At 43.6% G+C, this 18,857-nt stretch overlaps 1 protein-coding gene across 5 annotated transcripts in view; it reads right to left on the bottom strand.

The window, feature by feature from the left end:
- Window positions 1-28: 28 nt before the first annotated feature.
- Window positions 29-18,857, bottom strand: part of suco (SUN domain containing ossification factor) — a 32,139-nt gene continuing 13,310 nt past the window's right edge. Inside the window, exons 2-23 of one of the 5 annotated variants that reach the window (XM_086046972.1) lie at window positions 16,983-17,112; window positions 15,795-15,878; window positions 15,033-15,400; window positions 13,640-13,780; window positions 13,284-13,422; window positions 12,414-12,525; window positions 12,132-12,259; window positions 11,948-12,015; window positions 11,746-11,853; window positions 10,991-11,096; window positions 10,075-10,095; window positions 9,632-9,687; window positions 9,346-9,437; window positions 9,146-9,211; window positions 8,441-8,524; window positions 6,963-7,053; window positions 5,007-6,248; window positions 4,049-4,136; window positions 3,863-3,967; window positions 3,479-3,737; window positions 3,144-3,199; window positions 29-2,249 (exon numbers count right to left, since the gene is read on the bottom strand). In XM_086046972.1, coding sequence (XP_085903098.1) covers window positions 1,698-2,249; window positions 3,144-3,199; window positions 3,479-3,737; window positions 3,863-3,967; window positions 4,049-4,136; window positions 5,007-6,248; window positions 6,963-7,053; window positions 8,441-8,524; window positions 9,146-9,211; window positions 9,346-9,437; window positions 9,632-9,687; window positions 10,075-10,095; window positions 10,991-11,096; window positions 11,746-11,853; window positions 11,948-12,015; window positions 12,132-12,259; window positions 12,414-12,525; window positions 13,284-13,422; window positions 13,640-13,780; window positions 15,033-15,400; window positions 15,795-15,878; window positions 16,983-17,112 — 4,096 coding nt within the window. In that variant the 3' untranslated portion in view covers window positions 29-1,697. Of the gene's footprint in view, window positions 2,250-3,143; window positions 3,200-3,478; window positions 3,738-3,862; window positions 3,968-4,048; window positions 4,137-5,006; window positions 6,249-6,962; window positions 7,054-8,440; window positions 8,525-9,145; window positions 9,212-9,345; window positions 9,438-9,631; window positions 9,688-10,074; window positions 10,096-10,990; window positions 11,097-11,745; window positions 11,854-11,947; window positions 12,016-12,131; window positions 12,260-12,413; window positions 12,526-13,244; window positions 13,423-13,639; window positions 13,781-15,032; window positions 15,401-15,794; window positions 15,879-16,982; window positions 17,113-18,857 lie in introns of all 5 variants that reach the window. The other 4 variants (XM_086046970.1, XM_086046969.1, XM_086046973.1 and 1 more) reach the window with 4 other exon arrangements.

Here is an 18,857-nt window from a genome sequence, read left to right on the forward strand (position 1 = left end):
CACAGAAACAAAAAAAGGGACAACAGTGTGAAAGACGACAACAAAAAAGATTTTATTTAGAAATTCACAGTTGCTAATGGCACTACAGCTTTTGTAGTAACTCACTCCTGCTCAAAAAAACAGAACACTGTGCAGCTTTCAGAGGGATCACAGAGAAAGTGAAGGAGACAGAAACAAAAGAAAACGCTTTGAAAAGTAGAAAAAAAGCAACCAAAATAGGCATGAGGAGTCATTTAAAAAGTGCACACAGAGGTCGTTCAGCAGCCTCTGTTTCGCTATTAAGTAGAATTAAAGTAGTCTCTTGTAACACACAAGAGAAATTTAAATCTCATATGAACGCACCCAGACATAAAAAGGGGTTAAAAAAATAACTACAATGACATGGATAGTGTTCCATACAACCATCTTTGCCTGTGTTTCCCTTTTAAACGAAATGCGCACAAACTGAGTGAGTGAACAAAAGAGGAGACACACACACACACACAACGGAGCAGACTCACCAAGCTTATGAGCAAATATTAAAATCCTCTTTCACAGTTGGGAAAAGTGTGCAAAAAAAAATAAAAAAGTGGGTGAATAAGCGGGTAAGAAGTATCATGGTTCCCAGTCTCTTTCAAGATAACCACTCAGAGCCTATCAGAAAACACTGTTTTTGTTTAAACTCATCAAACAAACCCTTGACAGATGAGCAAATAGATTAGACGCCTTTGCATGCAGCAGATACAAAAAAACAACAACTGACGTAAATGAGAATTAAGTGCAAGCAGGTTTTCCAGAAAGCAGCAGCAGCAGAGTGAAGATCGAGGCATTTTCTCAGGTCATGTGACAGCTACCATACTTAGAATAAATGTGAACTCAACACACTAGCCGCTATGCGTCTGTACCAGCGAGTGTTTGCATGCACAAGTATTATTTAGCTTTTGTAGTTATTTCTACTACTGAGACTGGCCAGCCAGTGTGTAAACATAAATAGATAGATAAATAAAACTGCTCTTTCGGACTTGTGTGCGCGCGGCCAGGTTGGCTTGGTTACAGAAAAGACAAACGATGTGAAATTACATTTGTGGGGGAAAAAAGTTCAGAAAGCAAGTCTAATATTGTCGAGAAAATGGTCATTTTCAATAGAGATGTGTAATGTCAGGGGAGAAAAAAGTAAAGTTCTATATTTTCAAGAATATAAACAGGAATCTTTATGCCCATAGAAGTTTAGTTTTTTTGTCTGTGAGCCGACAGAAGGGAGGGAGGGACATTTAACAAGACTTAGAATTTACTAGCAAGAATAAATGTTAATATTGTTTAAGTAATGTCTGCTGCTGCAACTAAAACGTTTAAAGAGTGAGCGTGGAAATGATAGTGTTTTCTTCATCAGGCTGCTGAGGGGGTCAACCCACAAGAACTGGGACGCAATCAGTGAACAAAGACAGTGGTCCCAGGAGTCATAATGGCAAGCCATGAAGGTGAAGAGCACAAAAAAAAGAAAAGAAAGGAAAGGATGCATTTTGTAACTCAGTTCTCTCGCTAATGATACATGCTTTGAATACTTTGTGGATGCACGCGTCAAATGGAATTGTCCTCGCAAACAAACAATTGTGTGTTTTGAACACCGATGACAAGGGGTCATAAAGGCACGTAACCATTAAAAGGTCTTTTGAGGGGAGTTGACGAGGGCAAAATGAGGTTCTTTGGGATAGATCACTTCAGACGTGTCCGCTGACCGCCGTCACCCTGATGGTGCCCACGCCGAGCTCCTTGCTGTGCTTCATGAGCTGCCGAAGGCCGGGCAGCGAGGCCACGTGCCCCTCCGCCAGCTCGGTTTGCCGCGACTTCCGCCGTTTGGTGGAGCGCCTCTCCTGCCGGGACTTGGCGGGGGGGCCGGGCGGCGGCCGGGCGGGCTGGAGGGGCGCCGTCAGGGGCAGTTCGGTGCAGGAGAAGACGGGCGAGGGAGGCGGCAGGCGCCCGGCGAAAGACTCCTCGGAGTGGTTGGATGAGGCGGAGCTGCTGGTCTCTGTGGGGGACTCCTTTGAGGAGTAGGGGGGCAAGGGCGGGGTTTCCTCGGCAGGAGATGGAGCGGGAGGGGGAAGAGGGGGAGGCGGTGGGAGGTGAGGGGGAAGCGGGAGGGTGGGGGATGGAGGGGGAAGGCATGGGTGGAAGCCGTTGCATTTGATGTCGCCGTTGGTGAGCGGCGCCGAAGGGTCAGACGGCTTCAGGGTTTCTACTTTGTCCAAAGGTTTTGTTTTGCATCGCTTTTTCTGCGAGACGAGAGAAAAAGGGGATCGCTTAACAAGACGTCCATTTTTCTTAATCTTAAAATACTTTTTGCAAAATTTTAAGAAAAAGTTCATGTTTCTGTAGAAAAAATAAATTCATATTTCAAGAAAAATCTCAATTTTTTTTTTCATTTTCTTATTTTTACATGAATGGTTTTTCCGCATTACAGACATCGCATCAATGTGAAAAATGAAAAAAGTTTCCAAAATTGGAGATAAGTGTTTTTCACAGGACAGCGACGATACACTGTAGTTGAGTGACATTTAACAAGTCCACTAGCTTAATGCTAACACACAACGCCATAGACGGGCTAACGAAACTAGCATCGATGTCACAGAAGTGAACATGTCATGATAGAATATACTGTATGTTTTTGAAAGTTTATATTCAAGGTATATTTTGAGAATATAACGTTAGAATACACACACCAAAATTTCTTTTGGGGAGGGGGGGGGTCCACAGCCTTACTGTGCGGAGTTTGCATGTTCTCCCCATGCCTGTGTGGGATTTTCTACAGACACCCCGGTTTCCTCCCACATTGCAAAAACATGCAAGGTAGATTAATTTTATACTTAATTATTCATAGGTGTGAATGTGAGTGTAAATGTTTGTCTATTTGTGCCCTGATTGGCTGGTGACCAGTTCAGCGTGTACCCCGCCTGCTGCGCCGAGTCAGCTGCGATAGGTTCACGCGCACACACGACCCTTGTGAGGATAAGCGATTCAGAGAATGGAAGGATGGATTTTTTTTTTTTTGGTGTGGTCCTTGAACTCATTTGTATCAAAACTCTTTGCGCCTGATTATTGTACCCAATTATAAGAGCATAAAGGATACGCTATCTTAAAAGAAAAAAATAGCAGGAGAGACTATTTACCTTTTTCTCTGGAGAAAACCTTAGAGGCTCTACAATGTACAAGTCATCTGGACCTACTGGGAAAAAAAAAAAAAAGAGGGGAAGGTGAATAACGGGGGGTGGGGGGTGAAACAATACATGTAACAAGCCTGCGTCACTTGAACTTTTAAATTAGAGCGCAGCTGGCAAATGTCTACCATGAGCCAACAAAGCTTCACACTCTATTCTTATGCTCCTTAAGCCTGCGTCCGCACACAAGCTGCCACTGGCCGCTTTGAGCCATAAGGGCAAACACGCACAGGCAGCAGAATAAACGGCAGGGCCCGTCGCATGGATCCCGTTTGATGTTTGTTTACCTTCCGTGGAGGACAGGTGGAAGGACTTGGAGCGCACAAGCGGACACATCACCCTGCGCTTGAGGCTCATGTCGTCATAGGAAGAGAAGCATCTCTTGGGGCTTGGGTAGTACTTGCTCTGGGGCAGCGCGACATCTGTGGAGACGGCGACCGACCTGGGGGTGGCGCCGGAGCTGCGGCAGTACTGCAGGCACACGAGCAGGCCCAGAGACACGCACAGGGCCAGAGAGACCACCAGGTAGCTCTGACGGTCGGATACCTGCGCGGGAGATGCGTATGATAAAAGGGTTTGCTGCCACATCAGGTCGTACGTTTTCAAGGGGGGGAAAAAAAAAAAAAAATGGTTGGCGGGTGTGGTTTTTCTCAATTTTTTTTTTTTTTTACCTCTTTCTGAAGCTGCCCAACTGTAACAGTAAGATTAAGCATCAGTTTGGTGATGTTCTCCAGCTGACTCTGCAGAACCTGGATGGAGTCCTGCTGCTTCTGGTCCTGAGGAATGAAGCAAAGCACAGTCAGATGACTTCATGCCAAGCGCGCTTCAACACCGCCGGCGACTCCGTTCACACCCACCTGCTCCTCGGCCATACGCGAGGTGTTCTGCAGCTTGATGACGGTCTTATTGAACGCCCTCTGCATCTCCTCCATCTGTTTGCGGTACCTTGAGTGGGGGGGAATGGTTGGTTATCTCAGAGAGTCAATTTTATTTAGAAGTTCTCAAGGCATTGAACTGACTTTCAGAGAAAAAAAAAAAAAAAGTTTTTTTTAGAGAGTTAAAATATTGTTATTGGCAGGTTTGTTTATAAACATTAGAGATAGACCGATATGTTTTTTTCTAGGGCCGAGGCCAATACCGATTATTAGTAGTCAAGGCGGACGATAACCGATATTTGTATTTGGAGCAGATGTTAATTTATCGTAAAAAAAAGAAATTAGGATCAAAACCTAAAAAAAAAAAAAAAGAAAAAAGAAAATTTGTTGAAACGTCTTTGAGCATATGTTTATTGAACATTTTTTTAGATTTGCATAATGTAGATTTTTTGGGGGGTATAATTATACATTTTTGATAATATACATCTTTGTTATCAAATTCTAACAAAAAAATTTAGGGAGCACCCAGGGTCGTCAGCATGTCTTAAAAAGTGAAATGAAAGCACTTTAAAAAAAAAATAGCTCCATATAGTTTTCGACAGTAAATGAAGTTCTCCAAAATGACAGAAATTTAAATATTTTTGTTTTGATTCCATCACACTTTTAAATTGATTTATTATCGGCCATCGGATGTTTTAAAAAGTGCGTTTTGACAAATATCGGCGCCGATAATTGGTCCGGCCGGTAATCGGTCCATCCCTATTAAAGAAATTATTTTCGCTAACAGCTGGTGAATTGAAAATATGTCTGATTTGCATAGACTAGTTATAAATTTTTTTTTTTTTTTTTTTTTTTTTTTTTTTTTTTTTTTTTTTTAAATCTGAGAAAAACATTTGAATACTAATTTAGAATGCAACGTATAAGTATGACGTGATTGTACCTCTGGCTGAGCTCCTCCAGGTATCTGCCAGACAGACTCATGTTCATCTCCAGGGCTTTGATCCTGTTATTGAGCCTCATGAAGACGCTCTCCTTCTGGCTGGAGCCGTGGACCGCCGCCCCGTTGGGCATCGCGCCGTTGCCGCCCACCGCGCCGCCGTTGTTGTAGTCCCCGCCGTTCTGCAGCTCGGCGTAGAAATCAGTGGCCGCCCGGTGCGCGCTGCCGTTTAACAGGTCGTCCTCCGCCGGGTCCGCCGCCCGATGAGGCTCTCCTCCCTGAGGGTCCCCCTGCTCGTCAGGAGGGGTGCTAGGTTTCTGTTGGTCGCTTTTCTGCAGGTGTGCATCAGGGTTCGTTAAAGGGGGAGGCGTCGGCTGCTCCGTGGCGGGGGGGGCGAGGTCTTCGGGGCGAGATGCGGTGGGAAGGTCCTGTTCCTTCGGGGCGGGGAGGGCAGCATCCGGAGCGTCCGTCCCCGGGGTGGGAAGCTGCGCCGGGGGGCTCGCCACCAAGGGGGGCGGAGTGGCGCTCAGTCGCTGCGTGTCGGGGACTGGGGCGACCTGGAGGGGCGGCGTGCCGATGGGGTTCAGGGAGTCATCTTTGATGGGAGGCAGCAGCATGTCCTCGTGGGTGGGAGTCACGGAACCGTGGATGTCCGAGAAGCTGTGCGGGTGAAGGGCGGACGTTCTGCTGGGCTCCAGCCGGATGTCGAGAAGCGGAGTGTGATCGTGGGGGACCAGGGGCGGTGTGAGGGGGGACTCGCTTTGAGATCGGTCCTCATTTTGGCCTCTGAGAGGCGCCTCGGGCTCAGGTGTTTTTTCAGTCCGGGGAAGGGCTTCCTGTGTTGGTGTGGGAACGGGGATCTGTGGAGGCGTGAGGGCGGGGTCCTTTACAACGGGGCGCGTCTGGCTGTGAAGCCTGCGGAGTCGCTCCTTGGCCAATATGGCGGAGCACCAGCGTTGGAGCAGCTCCGGTAGTGTGGCCAGGCAGGACAGCGAGGACACGGACAAGAAAGGACAGTACGCCGAGCTCTCGCTATCCGCTGCCACGACGTCGACGTCTCCACTTTTGTCTTCCTCCTCCTCCTCCAAGAGGGTGACCGTGGACTGCCGAGGCTCTTCGTCATCTTCCTCTTCCACAAGAGTGACAATCTGTCTGTCCGTGTGCGGTTCGAGGGAGGAGGGCGACGGGGAAGAAACACTGGCGTCCTCGGGGGCCGTGTGCTCTTCGGGAACTACAAGTTTCTCTCTGGAGGAAGGAAAATAAATGTTATACAGCAAGGTTCTACATTAACAGTGGCCACTACGTGACTTTTTTTTTTTTTTTAATTTAATATGAATTCATAGTCCAATAAAATGTTCACTCAATCGTTTAATGTTCAACTTAAAGGGGAAATCAACCCAAACATATTTTTCTCCAAAAATATGTTCTCAGCAGGTCCACTAGTTGAAACACAGGCATTCTGGTTAATATTGCGTTTGAGGAATATGAGTTAAGTAGCAAAATTCACCCGTTTTTACCCATCTCAGACGGCGGCCATTTTGTCACTTCTGTCGAGTGAAAATGACATCACAACTACTCAGGGCTCAGGTAACGACCAATCACGACTCACCTGTTTTCTGAAGCGGAGCCGTGATTGGTCGTTATCTGAGCCCTGAGACACCGTGATGTCATTTTCAGTCGACAGAAGTGACAAAATGGCCGCCCCCCAGAGATGTTCTAAAAATGCGTGGATTAATTCTTATTCCACAAACGCAAAATATTGATCAGAATGCCTTGCATAGAACATATTCTTGAAAAAAAATATGTTTGGGTTGACTCCCCCTTCAAGTACAATGTTAGTTTGTCGGAAAAAAACGTTTTTTTTTCCCAATGGGCCGGATTAAAGAACAAAGTGATCTGTATGAATCCCCCACGCCATACTTTGCCCACCCCTGTTTTATGGTGCACCAAGGGCCTTACACAGTAGAGTTCTGAGGGATTTCCACTGGCGTAGCGGGCGCAACCTCCGCGCTCTCCTCCTTCTTGGTCAACACCTCTTCAGTTACATTACCTGTGATTGGGCAAAACGGCATTTTAAGACAGTTGGTCAAGTTGCTTTTTAGCTAAAAGCTCCGCAGTGCTGCTAGTGAGTGGCGTTCGCGGAGGAGAGAAACTCCTCAGCGGGCAGCTTGGCTCGCATGCCCATGTTTGGGTAAGTGAGGAGGTAGAACTGGTCTGCTCCAGTTCGAACCGATCTTGCTTCCACAAACACACATCACACAGAAATGAAAGCGCCGGCAGCAAAACAGAGACATAGTAGCTCATTGAACGAAGGGCTTTGTGTACACATACAGTCAAGAGAGTCTACACACCCTTGTTCAAATGCCAGGCTTTTGGAACATGAGACCTATGTAAACCTTTTCAAAAAAGTTCTCCTCTATTAATGTCACTTACAGTGTAAACCTGTAAAATCTATAAACTGCATATTAATCAATTGGTTTTTTTTTTTGTTTTTTTTAAATGTATTTTTTTGTATGTACTAGTGTGCACATCCTTGTACAATTTGGCATGTGTTTGTGTTTGGAATTAACCAGTTGCATTTAGTCAGCACACACCTGCAACCATTTAAAGGGCCACTCATTAAGGCCAAATAAAGTTCGGCTGTTCGAGTAGGCTTTTCCTGACTTTTTTTTTTTTTTTTTGTAGTCACCCTTTACAGCACAAGTCATGGTCCGCAAAGAGCTTCCACAGTGTCAGAGGGTTGTTGACGCCTTCACAGACTCAAAGACAGTTGGGAATTCCGCTAACAATCCATGTAAAACATATTATTGCAAAGCATTCTTTCCTCCAATGATTAAAAAAAAAAAAAAATGATAGGACGTAGCGAACCTGCAGTTGTGTTAGGCAAATTGGTTTTAAGAGTTATACAAGTTCTGACTGCCCGTGAGGCATTGAAAGTTTTAATATTATAATCAATGGAATAGTTTATTTTGAGCCAATCGGTTCCCATCTGCCGTTTTTAATCATGTCCTCAATCATCCACTCCGTTCATTCAATCGAGCATCGATGCAAAAAAAAAAAAAAAAAAAAAAAAAAAAAAGGGACGAGTGTCATGACAACAATCTGTGGGGCGGACTGAGTCATGGCTAAGTCACTTGAAGTTTCAATACGCAACATCACTGGGTCACTCAGACAAAAATCTGCGCCGCATCCATTTCGGCAGGCCTTGTTGAATGAAATGAAATTACACTCGCGTAAAGAGATTTGGAATCCTGTTGAAATCATTTCAAATTGAATAAATGAAAATGTCACCAGAGACATCACCAGAGAGCGACTCACGGGGTTCTCATGTGAGTTTAGCATGACTCAACGGTGTTAAATTGGATTTCAGTGAAGCGGTCCCTACAAGAGGAAGTGGAGAACCCCGGACAGGATAGTAAAAAGAAGAACAGTGATACCTTCTGCGCCTGAAAGGCCCTCCAGCTCGGGTTTCCCGCCCAGCACATTAGCAGCAATGTTGTTGACCATGTTGAGGATGGCATCTGAAAGTCAACACACAATGTGAGCATTTTATCAAGAATCTTGGAATATTTGCTGTACTGACTCAGCAGTGGGTTTTTTTTCTTCCATGAAATTGTAGTTCATCATTTTGTTGCAAAAATGCTGTTCATTTATTTGACTTAATTATTTGCCAATGTCTTTTGCTCAGACATGTGTGCACCCTTGCGAGTAAAATCAGAAAAGAATCATTTGAGAATATGTACACTATGAGCAATACTAAATAGGTGAATACAAAGCGGAAACTGTCATGACTAGCTAATGGGGCGCGAAAAAGCACTTATGTTCGCTCATGTGGAAGCCCCGACTGACTTTGCATTTTTCGCTTTTCCAAAGGCAGCTTTTCAGCCTTGACATGAGTGAACAGAGTTATGTTCCAAATTAGAAGTGATGTTTTTTTTTCCTTTTCCTATTTTCCCCAAAACAGTCAGTTTTGGTGTATTGCGGCGTCAACAGAGTCAACTCACTTGTGAGCAATTATTCCAAATAGAGACTTCAGTATTTTTTTTTTTCTTCCACATGCAACTTTCGGAAGCCCATGAACCCTTATTGCTCCATTTTGAGAATCACTAAGACGTCACTCAGAATCATTTTTGCGTACGTACTCGTTGCGGAGCCAAGCAGGTTTTTAGACGCCTTATCCTCTGATGGTTGATAGCCGGGCGGATAGTCTGCGGAGACAAACACACATTTAAACACCTCCAACAACAATAACAGACTGAAACCATGTGCTCAGTGGACGCTTTATTAGGTACATCTCACGCCTTGCGTATTGGTACACATTATTGCGTTGCTGGATACTTACCGTAATCTTCATCCAGGTACTCTAGCCTTTCGGAAGGATACTGGGAATCGGCTATCTCTTCATATTCCTCCACCATGCTGGTTCCAAACACCCTACGCAAAAACAAAAATGCACTCGGTTACGTCCACAAAGCTGCCTACAGAAAAAATGAGGTTAAGGGTCACTGTTGCAACACAAGAGTTGTTTTCTGAATGAACGTCGTATTTAAGACAGACCACTAAAGTCTGGTGGTGTCGAAACAACGGCAAACAGAACCACAACCACCAGTGGAAGCAATCTAACTTACCTGAATAGACTGAGGGGACAGAAGTGTTCAGAGCCAAAGTGGGAAAGCAGCTCAACCTGCAAAAAGGACAGACAAAGAAAATGTTAGGCGTGATTTCGCAACACCGTATACACTACTCACAAAAAAAAAAAAAGCTATCAATATTGGGGCTTTTGAGTGAAATTTCAGGATGAAGCGAAGCATTGAACAGTTGGAAATGTGAGGCGATGGAGCATTTCAGCTTCATTCTGACATTTCAACCAAAAGCAAATATCTCATCGTGAGTAGTGTATGTACGCCGCGTTTCTAACGTCGCCAAACCACCAGACTATTACCAACGTGAAGCAATATGGTCAGCGTGGGTGTTAGTATTCACAAGCAAGTGTTTCCACAGCTGGCCAATTAAAAGACACTTGTTATGACAGTTAAAGACAGCCTGTGACAGAAAGAAAGAGAATGCTAACCTTGATGTACTTGATGAACATCTGAGGCCAGAGCAAGACAGCACGACAGAAGGCGGGAGAAATAAAACAAGAAAATGAGTTCAATAAAAGGAGATGCGAGCATTTTCTATCAAGTTCACACGCACACACAGATCGATCCATTATTCCATATGGTGATGATGGACGCTGATGGAAATTTTTCGAATGAGCGTTTAAGGAGACAAGCAAGCAAGAGGGGGGGAAAAAAAAAAAAAAAAAAAAAAAAGATGTGAAACATCAGTGCAAGACATGACATGTTCTATACTACAAAGATTTTTGCGGCGATGCAAGCAACCCTGGAATCAAAGACAAATTTTAACCGGTTTAAATAACATTCCAACATTGTTAACCAAATCAGCCAATCGGTCAAAAAGGCTGCTTCAATCGGAAAAGGCTTGCTTCCTGTTCAATCCAACCATGGGTCCTTGACCTTTTTTTTCAAACCAAAATGGCTGACTTCCTGTTCAATTTTGTGCATAGCTCCTTGAGACTTTTTTTGTGAGTCCTGTTATGATATACATGTGCCCTCAATTTCGTGTTAATCAGTGAAAAGGTTGAGGGGTTGCGTTTGGAATCCCTGAATCGCAAAACATTTGCACCAGGGCACAAAGCGCATCTGACCTTTAGCTCGCGGACGCACGATGTGACGGCCATTAATAAGAGTCACATTTCGCCATTCACTCGTTCCCGGGATGGAGTTACGCGCCCTCACTGCAGGGTTAAATTACCGTGAAGTCATAAGAGGTTCCCCTGAGCTTACAACCATGAATGCAACTGTGTGAACTAAAAAGAACCGTTAAATGGATTCTTTCTGCCCGCCCCCACAAACTCCCCTAGAGAGATTAGCGTACTTTCACTGAGGTGGTGAGGCAGTGGGTAAAAAAAAAAAAAGATGTACCTTCACATATTTAGCATAAAGCTGTTCATCCAGTGGAAAGCTCTGCACGATGCGCTCGTCGCGGGCGTGGAAGGTCCCAAGCTTCACCCACTTGTTGGTGGGGTACCTGCGAAACACAGCGTGGCCAAAAGTGAGGCCTCGAAAATCTGCCAACACCGAGGCTGGTGTAAAATGCCACATGGGTCGAGACGCGACTCAAGGGGCAGTCCTCGCATGCGTGGAATAAATCCTGAAGGTCAAAAAGGACGGCAAGCTTAACATTTTGTGTGCCGCGATGCTGTTCGTCAAGCTAACTGATTGCGCAGTGATAATGGGGAGCGGCACATACAGTATGAATGTAAAAAATGGTGATAAAACATTAAAAACGTGAACGTTTTTCCGCCACATTCACACAAACAAGCCAACGCTACAATGAAAGGGTTTATCGGTAAACTGTGATAACATTTCAAAAACGGTAATACTGGTTAAAATTGAAATTCCGGGCAATACCGCATTTGGCATAATTTGTTCCGTCGCTTTAAAGTGGTGAAGCAGAGTTGTGGAGGCTTTGCGGCTTACACTCTAGTGAAAAATCTTACAAGTTTTTTCTGGTGATACTTGAGAATTTTGAATGATCAAAGTTGCAGTCGGAGCAGTGGATGTTTACGAAATTCAGGCAACGGCCGCAAAATTAGGCCCGGTCAAACAGAGGCACGCTCTCACCGTTGTGCAAGGCGCTTCTTCACTGCCGGTGTTCGGATATTTACATGGCGTACCTGTCGCTTAGGGAGACGAGGAAATCTTTAGGCGTTGACGAAAAGAGTTCAAAGTTGGCGATGTCCAGTTGCTTGACTTGAATGGGCTCACAGAGCTCGATCACAAACCTGCAGAGCGGTCGAGAGGTGGAAGAAACTTATACACTGCTTGCAAAAAAGTTAGGGAGGATATTGGGGTTTTATCTGAAATGATCGAAATTACCAGATTTTGTTGCTGCAGGGATTCAGCATGTAAAGATCCATATTCTCCATGAGAATAGCCGACGTGCTCTGAGGGAAGATTTTTTTTTTTTTTTTTTTTTTAAAAAGCAAGTCTGTATTTGTTCAGTTTGTGTTGTCTTAAGGAGACATGTTTGAAGTATTTTTTTTTTTTTCTTCCCACCAACCTTGGCCTCATTGTTTGCAGAGAGTATCTTAGCGCCGCACTCCACAGAGGCGTAGTTATTCTTGAAGTTTTTCTGGACCTTCTTTACTGGCTGGGCAATGCCGCTAGCGGCTGTGTGGAGACTTTGACCTGTGCAGAGAGAGCGAGAGGCAAAGAAATAAAACCTGAGAGGAGCCTAAAAGCTAGAAACAACCAGAAAAAAAAATAATAGTAAGGCATAATAGAACATCCTGCTTAAGGTACAACTGTGAGAATACTACAAGTGCATGGTAAAGATGCTTACTTTTCTCCTTCTCCACCTCCATGACTTGTTTCTTCCACTCATCAAAAGTTGGGATGTCATCTTTGCTGGGAACCGAGGGATCCGATTCCCTGCTGGTACCAGCCTCCCCCGCCTGAACACAAACAAAACAGTCATTTTTGAAAACGTTTCATTGAAAAGAAAATATTAAAACAGACAAATTTGTCCTCAAAAAAATTATGACTTCAATAGGGTATTTTCCGGATTGAGATAAAAAATAAATAAAAACACAACTTCTGTTCAATATAAGACTTGAGTGTTTTGAAATGCACAATTGAAAATACCAAATGCTCTTGAAAAATATTTTACTTCATTCTTGTAAACATTAAAACTCAAATCTAAAAAAAAAATAAAATAAAATAAAATTAAAATTAAAAAATAAAATCCTGAAAATAAATTCTTGTAAATACACAAATTATTTCTTTCTGCTCACTTTTGAAAATAACTTTTTTTTTTTTTTTAAATCCGGAAAATAGATTTTTTTTTACCTTCAATATTATACTTTATTGTTGTAACTTTACAACTATCAAAAATAGAGTTGTCTTATCTATAATGTACAAATTTCTTCACCCAATGTCATTAAAAAAAGTTGTAAATTTACAACTTGAACCTTACTTTCTCCTCAATTTGTATCCAGAAAGAGTACAAATTTATTTCTGAACGTATACGGCCATTTTCAAAAATAGAAGACTGTTATACGATTATCACAGTCTTGTATTCCATTTTTCTCACAGGACGTCTACTTCAATTTAAGAGTCATTTTCTCAAACTTTTCAGTCATTTTCTTTTTTTTCTTCTATAAATGTGAATGACCTGCTGCTGGTGCAAGGAGGCATTGCTGTCCTGCTGCACCTTAGCCCGTTCCTTCTCCTGCAGTTCCTGTTCCTCCTCCTGTTCGCGTTCCACTTGGCTCGAAGTGGACTGAACCGCAAGTGCTTCTGTACCGGCATCTTGGCTCTGGTCCGACTGCTGCTCCTCTTTGTCAGCCTCTCTACAACAAAAATGAAGGGAGACACAAATGAGTGATGGATACTATGTGAATTAATCCAATTATGAGGGAGATGGAGAAATTATATGGGCGGAGGGGGGGGGGACAAAGAGAAGACAGATCGGTGTCGGCGCACAGCAGAGCTGATCGAGCTTGGGCCGTCATTACCTGGGATTATCGTATCCCTTGGTGGGCAGGAAACGGGGGCTTGCAAACTCACCTGAGGGGGGAGCTGCCAAAAGGGGGCTTTTCACAGGTTGCCAGTTCGGGGGGGGTGACCCCACACTGTGAGTCAGAGCACTCAGCAAAGACAAAGCTGTCTGCTGGGGGCTCGTCTCCTGCACTGGCAACCCGCACTGCACTACGGGAAAGAAAGGACATGGCTTTTACCGCACCTCCTCACACCGGGAACGAGAGCGAGAGAGGAAAAACAGACGCACACAAGGGGTAGGCCAGGGGGTTTGGGGGCCTTGAAATCATCGGGCTCATCCTTACAGGAGGTCCCACTCAGAAGAGAGGTCATATACATACTGTACATTCGGAGAGTTTGTGATTTCCTCAATTCTCCAATACTAATTTTAAGTCCATTGGAAAGGAAATATTTTAGCCTCTTCGTTTGGGATCAGACTCATTTCAATGTAAAAATCGAGTCCATACATTAAAAACAACTAAATGAAAAGGTTTCAAATATCTCAAAAATATAAAACACAATTAAAGGGTGGGAATACAAAAACATAAAAACATGCAAAAATAGAATATTTTATTGAAGGAAAAGTCAAATCAAAAATTCTTAATATGATGTTCTATGCGGCACCACTAGTCTAAACACGGTATTCTAATCAATATTGCGTCCGTGGAATATGAAATAAGCAGCAAAATCCACCCGTTTTTATACCGATCTCAGGGGCGGCCATTTTGCGACTTGCTGTTGACTGACAACGACATCACAGGTTGCACAGGTGACGACCAAGCACGGCTCACCTTACGAATGTCAACTGATCAAACTCAGAAAACAGGCGGGAGGTTTTGTCTGGCAATTTACAGACAAATGCAACCCAAACCAAATCGGGACAATGACCCGAAATACACTGCCAACAAAACAATGCACTTCATCGAGTGGGACAAAGTAAATGGTCTTAGACTGACCAAGTCAATCATTGGACCCTAACCCAATAGAGCATGCATTTCACCTCCTGAAGAGGAGAATGAAGAGATAAACCTCCAGAAACAAACAAGAACTGAAAGAAACTGCAGTAAAGGCCTGGAAAAGCTTTCCAGATAAAGAAAGCAACAGTCTAATGAAGTCATTGGGTCATAGGCTCAATGCAGTTATTTCAAGTAAGAGTTATCCCACCAAATATTAAATGTTGTACACTTTAACTTCATTTAACTCATTCACTGACAGACATTTTCTGATCCTCTTTTACCCTAATGTTTGAAAAAAAAGTTCCTGGGATTGAATGGCTGGACTGTGAAAAGACGAGTAAATTCGTCAATGGCAATGAATGAGTTAATAACGCCTGTTTCCTTTGCTATGAAATAAAAGCTGGAATTCGGAACTTTTATGTGGTAAAACCAACAACAAACAAAACGGTGCAAGGTACAGCTCTTACCCTGTGGGAGCGGGACCATCACACTGTGAGGTAGATGCGGAGTCTGCTTCATGCGCGGGTGCGGCTGGGTCCGAGTCGGCGTGGTGATGTGCGGCAGCCTCGTCGCTGAGGATTTCTGCGGGGTCTGGGGTATTGTTGGGTACGTGGTCCTGTGTAGGAACTGGCTCTGAGGAGCTAGAGGAGTCTGTGGCCTCCTGGTCACTATCCTGGTCCCGGACCTGGACCTGACTCTGTGAGTCAGTTCGCAAGTCTGACTCAAACACGGGTTCTGGCGAGGGTTCTGGCTCAGGAGCAGCAAGTAGAGGTTCGGATTCTGGATTTAAATTTGTTTCTTCCTCCTTTTCCTTAACTACTTGAGGATTCACAGTCTGTGGGGACAAGAAAATGGATAAGGTGATGCTGTGTTTTTCCGGCGCAGCTTTCCCAAAAGCAGCTGCATTTGGTTAAGTCTAAAAAAATAGATTAAAAAAAAAAAAAAAAGAGACTGCTGTTTTGGTTAGCAACTGAGTTTTTTTCTGATGCGGGATAGAGCAAAGCCACCTCAGAACAAAAGAGAATTCTGCAACGGTTTTAAAAGTGGGTACAAACACCAAAGTCATCAGTAGGTGCTGCTATTTTGGTTGGCAACATTATTTTCCCTGTGCCCGATGTAGCAAAGCAGCCCCAGAACACAAATAGGCCTTGTGCTTGTTTTACATTGGCTATCAACACTTGAACTCATCTAAACGACGCGCCTTCGCGCCAACGCCAAAATAATTGTACCTGTTCTTGATGTACATGGTGTGCTGCTCTCTCGGCCTCTAGTCCCATATCGTAGGAGGTGCGTGATGTCCATTCTTCCACCTCCTACGTAATACATAAATCAATTAACATTTTTTTTTTTCCATCATTCAGTCTTAATAGAAGACTAAAATATTTTTCCAAAAGCTGTTTGAACGTTACATTTGTTTTGACCATCACCATCACAAAACATTCAACCATCCTGTTATGCTGCGGGTCAAATTTACCCATTAGAAAATTGCTATTAAAATGGAATGCGCTTAAAATAGTTTAACGTTTGCATTGTTATAATTCTTTGCAGATTACACACCGATAGATCCATGAACACCCGTGCTACGAAACAAACATAACCGGACGGTTAAATATTGTATGGGTAAGTTATATTCTAACATTGCCATGAACGTGCAAAGAAAGTTGATACCTGATACCCTTACTCAAGGAGAAGCATTCGTGAAATTCCCAGAGACAATGCACTGAAAAAAAGACTAATAGACCATGTTGCCCTCAGTATTTGTTTGACAGCCAACCTTTCCAGTCTTTTGAGGGCCTGTTACACTTAACAGCACGCTTACCTGTAGTTCAGGTTTCTGTGTGTTAAGAGGCGAGTGACAGTCTTGCCCACTGCCCACTTGAAATCGCGCGCCTCGGAAACAATGATTTGCCTTCTTCGGTGCACGGACGTCCTTGATTTTAGGACGACGCCGTGGCTTTTGACACCCTTCCACCCATGAACTTTAAACTCAAAGCGCTGGTCTTAACTAGTGACTAACTTCAGTAATATTTCTACCCTCTGCACTATGACCCACTAGCCAGAAAGGGTCCTGACAACATGGAACCAGAAATCTTTTTTTTTTTTTTTTTTTCCATGAGGCAGCTATCTTCCAATTTGGTGCTTTTAAGATAATCAGTTGTAAAATAAGCAAGATAAGATGAAATAAGTCCTATCTGTTTCGAGGACTTGGCCCTCTTGGAGTACACATATGGGTGTCCATAATCCCGAACCTCCTCCTTCCCTTACCAGGTCAATAAGAGCTTGACCCTGCTCCCTGCCCTACCATCTGGGTGCCGTGCGTACTCTCCAGTCTAATAATACCGCAGGACGAAGCAGCGGTGCTGACATTAAGTCGTTCATTCCTGCCAGATTTAATTGGACAGAAAACAGGAACAGACCTGGAGTTGCACGGAGTCCTGCTCCTGCTTCCGGTCATCTGGGTTGTTGTTGTTGTTGTCCTTGTCCCCAGCAGGCCGACCCGAGTCAGATAAACTGTGCTCTGAACAATAGGCATGATGATTGGGGTACCTGAAACGCAGAAAATGATATCATGAGTAGAAAGTACACAATGAGTTGGTAAGCCCAGAAGGCGTTGCATTAACAGGAACGCGTGTGTGTGTTTTTTTTTTTTTTTTTCCTACAACTCAATGACCAAGAATGAAAGCATTTTCACCCGTTTCAGACCCTGGTTAAAATTAGAGGGCAGTGCTCACCCTGCTCCGGCTACCGCGGGATGTGATAAAGCAGATCTTGTGCGTCCAACCCAAAACATTTTGCATCACTAAGTCCCCTTTTAAAAGTGAAATAAAGAGTGAATAAAGACTGAATTGGAACACACGGCCAAGTGATTATAAAGTCTAGATCAGACAACCAAAAAGTAAATACGGTTGTGCTTGCCATTTGGACAAACCGAACGCCCAGTTCATCATTTATAGTGAGTGACATTCAGCGGGACACATGGGACGGTCGCGTTAGCAACCAGTCGAGCTATCTGGCTGCGACATGATGAGCAGTGGGTGCCCAGAAGGTACCAAAGAAAACCAGCTATGCCAGCCCCTGTGCCATCATTCAAAAACAGTCTTCACAATCGATCTGTTAATGGACGAGATAAAAAAAAAAATACTTTAAATGCACATTATGGAAAAATGACTTTTTAAAGGCTTGTATACAAAGAGTTGGGTCACTGGAGTCACCTGCCCACGCATCAAGTGGGAAATTATACAATCAGGGCCATCCATAAAGCCATTGAAAAAGACACAGTATGTGAATAAATAGCAACCATGAGATAATATAGGCTGCAGGCTAAGTTTAGGTGCTCTGCTTTAAAGGATCTTGTGTTACATCAATGTTTCCTATGCCCTTTCGGTCTGTGGGCAACCACTCCGAGAATTACGGACGCACGCGCACGCAGTGGCTTCTTCACTCGTACAGTGTTTCACGGACCATGACATTTCGCTTATGTAAGAGCTGGTTGCGAGGATGAACGGTTCGGATAATTAATGCATGGATGGTTGGGTATTGAGGCGTTCACAAAAGGTGGACCTTGCATTCAAGGCAACTGACGTGAGATATACATTGTGCCAATTAAATTTCAAGGCTGATTCGGTGGCAGATTATGATTGACTTAATCTGATTTCAAGTCTTGGAGGAAACGATGTATGTTGATTGTATGTAAAATAGAAGGCCACAAGAAAAAGCCGACGTTGCAATCCAACCAGCAACAGAAGAAGCAAACCAGAAAAAAATAAAAATAAAATAATATGACAACCAGTACGAGAAGAATCAGTGTAATAAATGAACAAGCCAGTAGAAGACCGGACCCAACCAGCAGAAAGATTATGCAAACCAACTTGTGCAAGAAGACAAGGAAGTAGCCAACTAAGCAGAAACAAAAGCCATCAACTAAACCAGTAGAAGAATAAGTAGAAGACCAAACACAAAGAGAAGAAAATAAGAGGTGAAGCAAACAGAAGAGTTGTGGACCATTCATGCATTCAACCAGGGTGGGGAAAAAAAAAAAGCAGCAAACCAACCAGAAGAACAAACGAGGAAACGACCATAAAGAAACAGTAGCCACGTAGCAAAATAATAAACACCCATGAGACGCAATGTTGTGATAACACTAAAAACTTTGATACTAATCCCACCATACCGTTCAATCTCTAATTGAAAACAGATTGAACACACATTAGCAACACAGCAAAGCTTATTTTATGTGACAACAGGCAAATTTACAAAAACATTACCTTAATATTTTTATGGCAACCAAAAAC

Source organism: Filicampus tigris, chromosome 12 (genome assembly GCF_054856515.1).
Source record: "Filicampus tigris isolate MCC_2025a chromosome 12, RoL_Ftig_1.0, whole genome shotgun sequence".
Taxonomy (NCBI): domain Eukaryota; kingdom Metazoa; phylum Chordata; class Actinopteri; order Syngnathiformes; family Syngnathidae; genus Filicampus; species Filicampus tigris.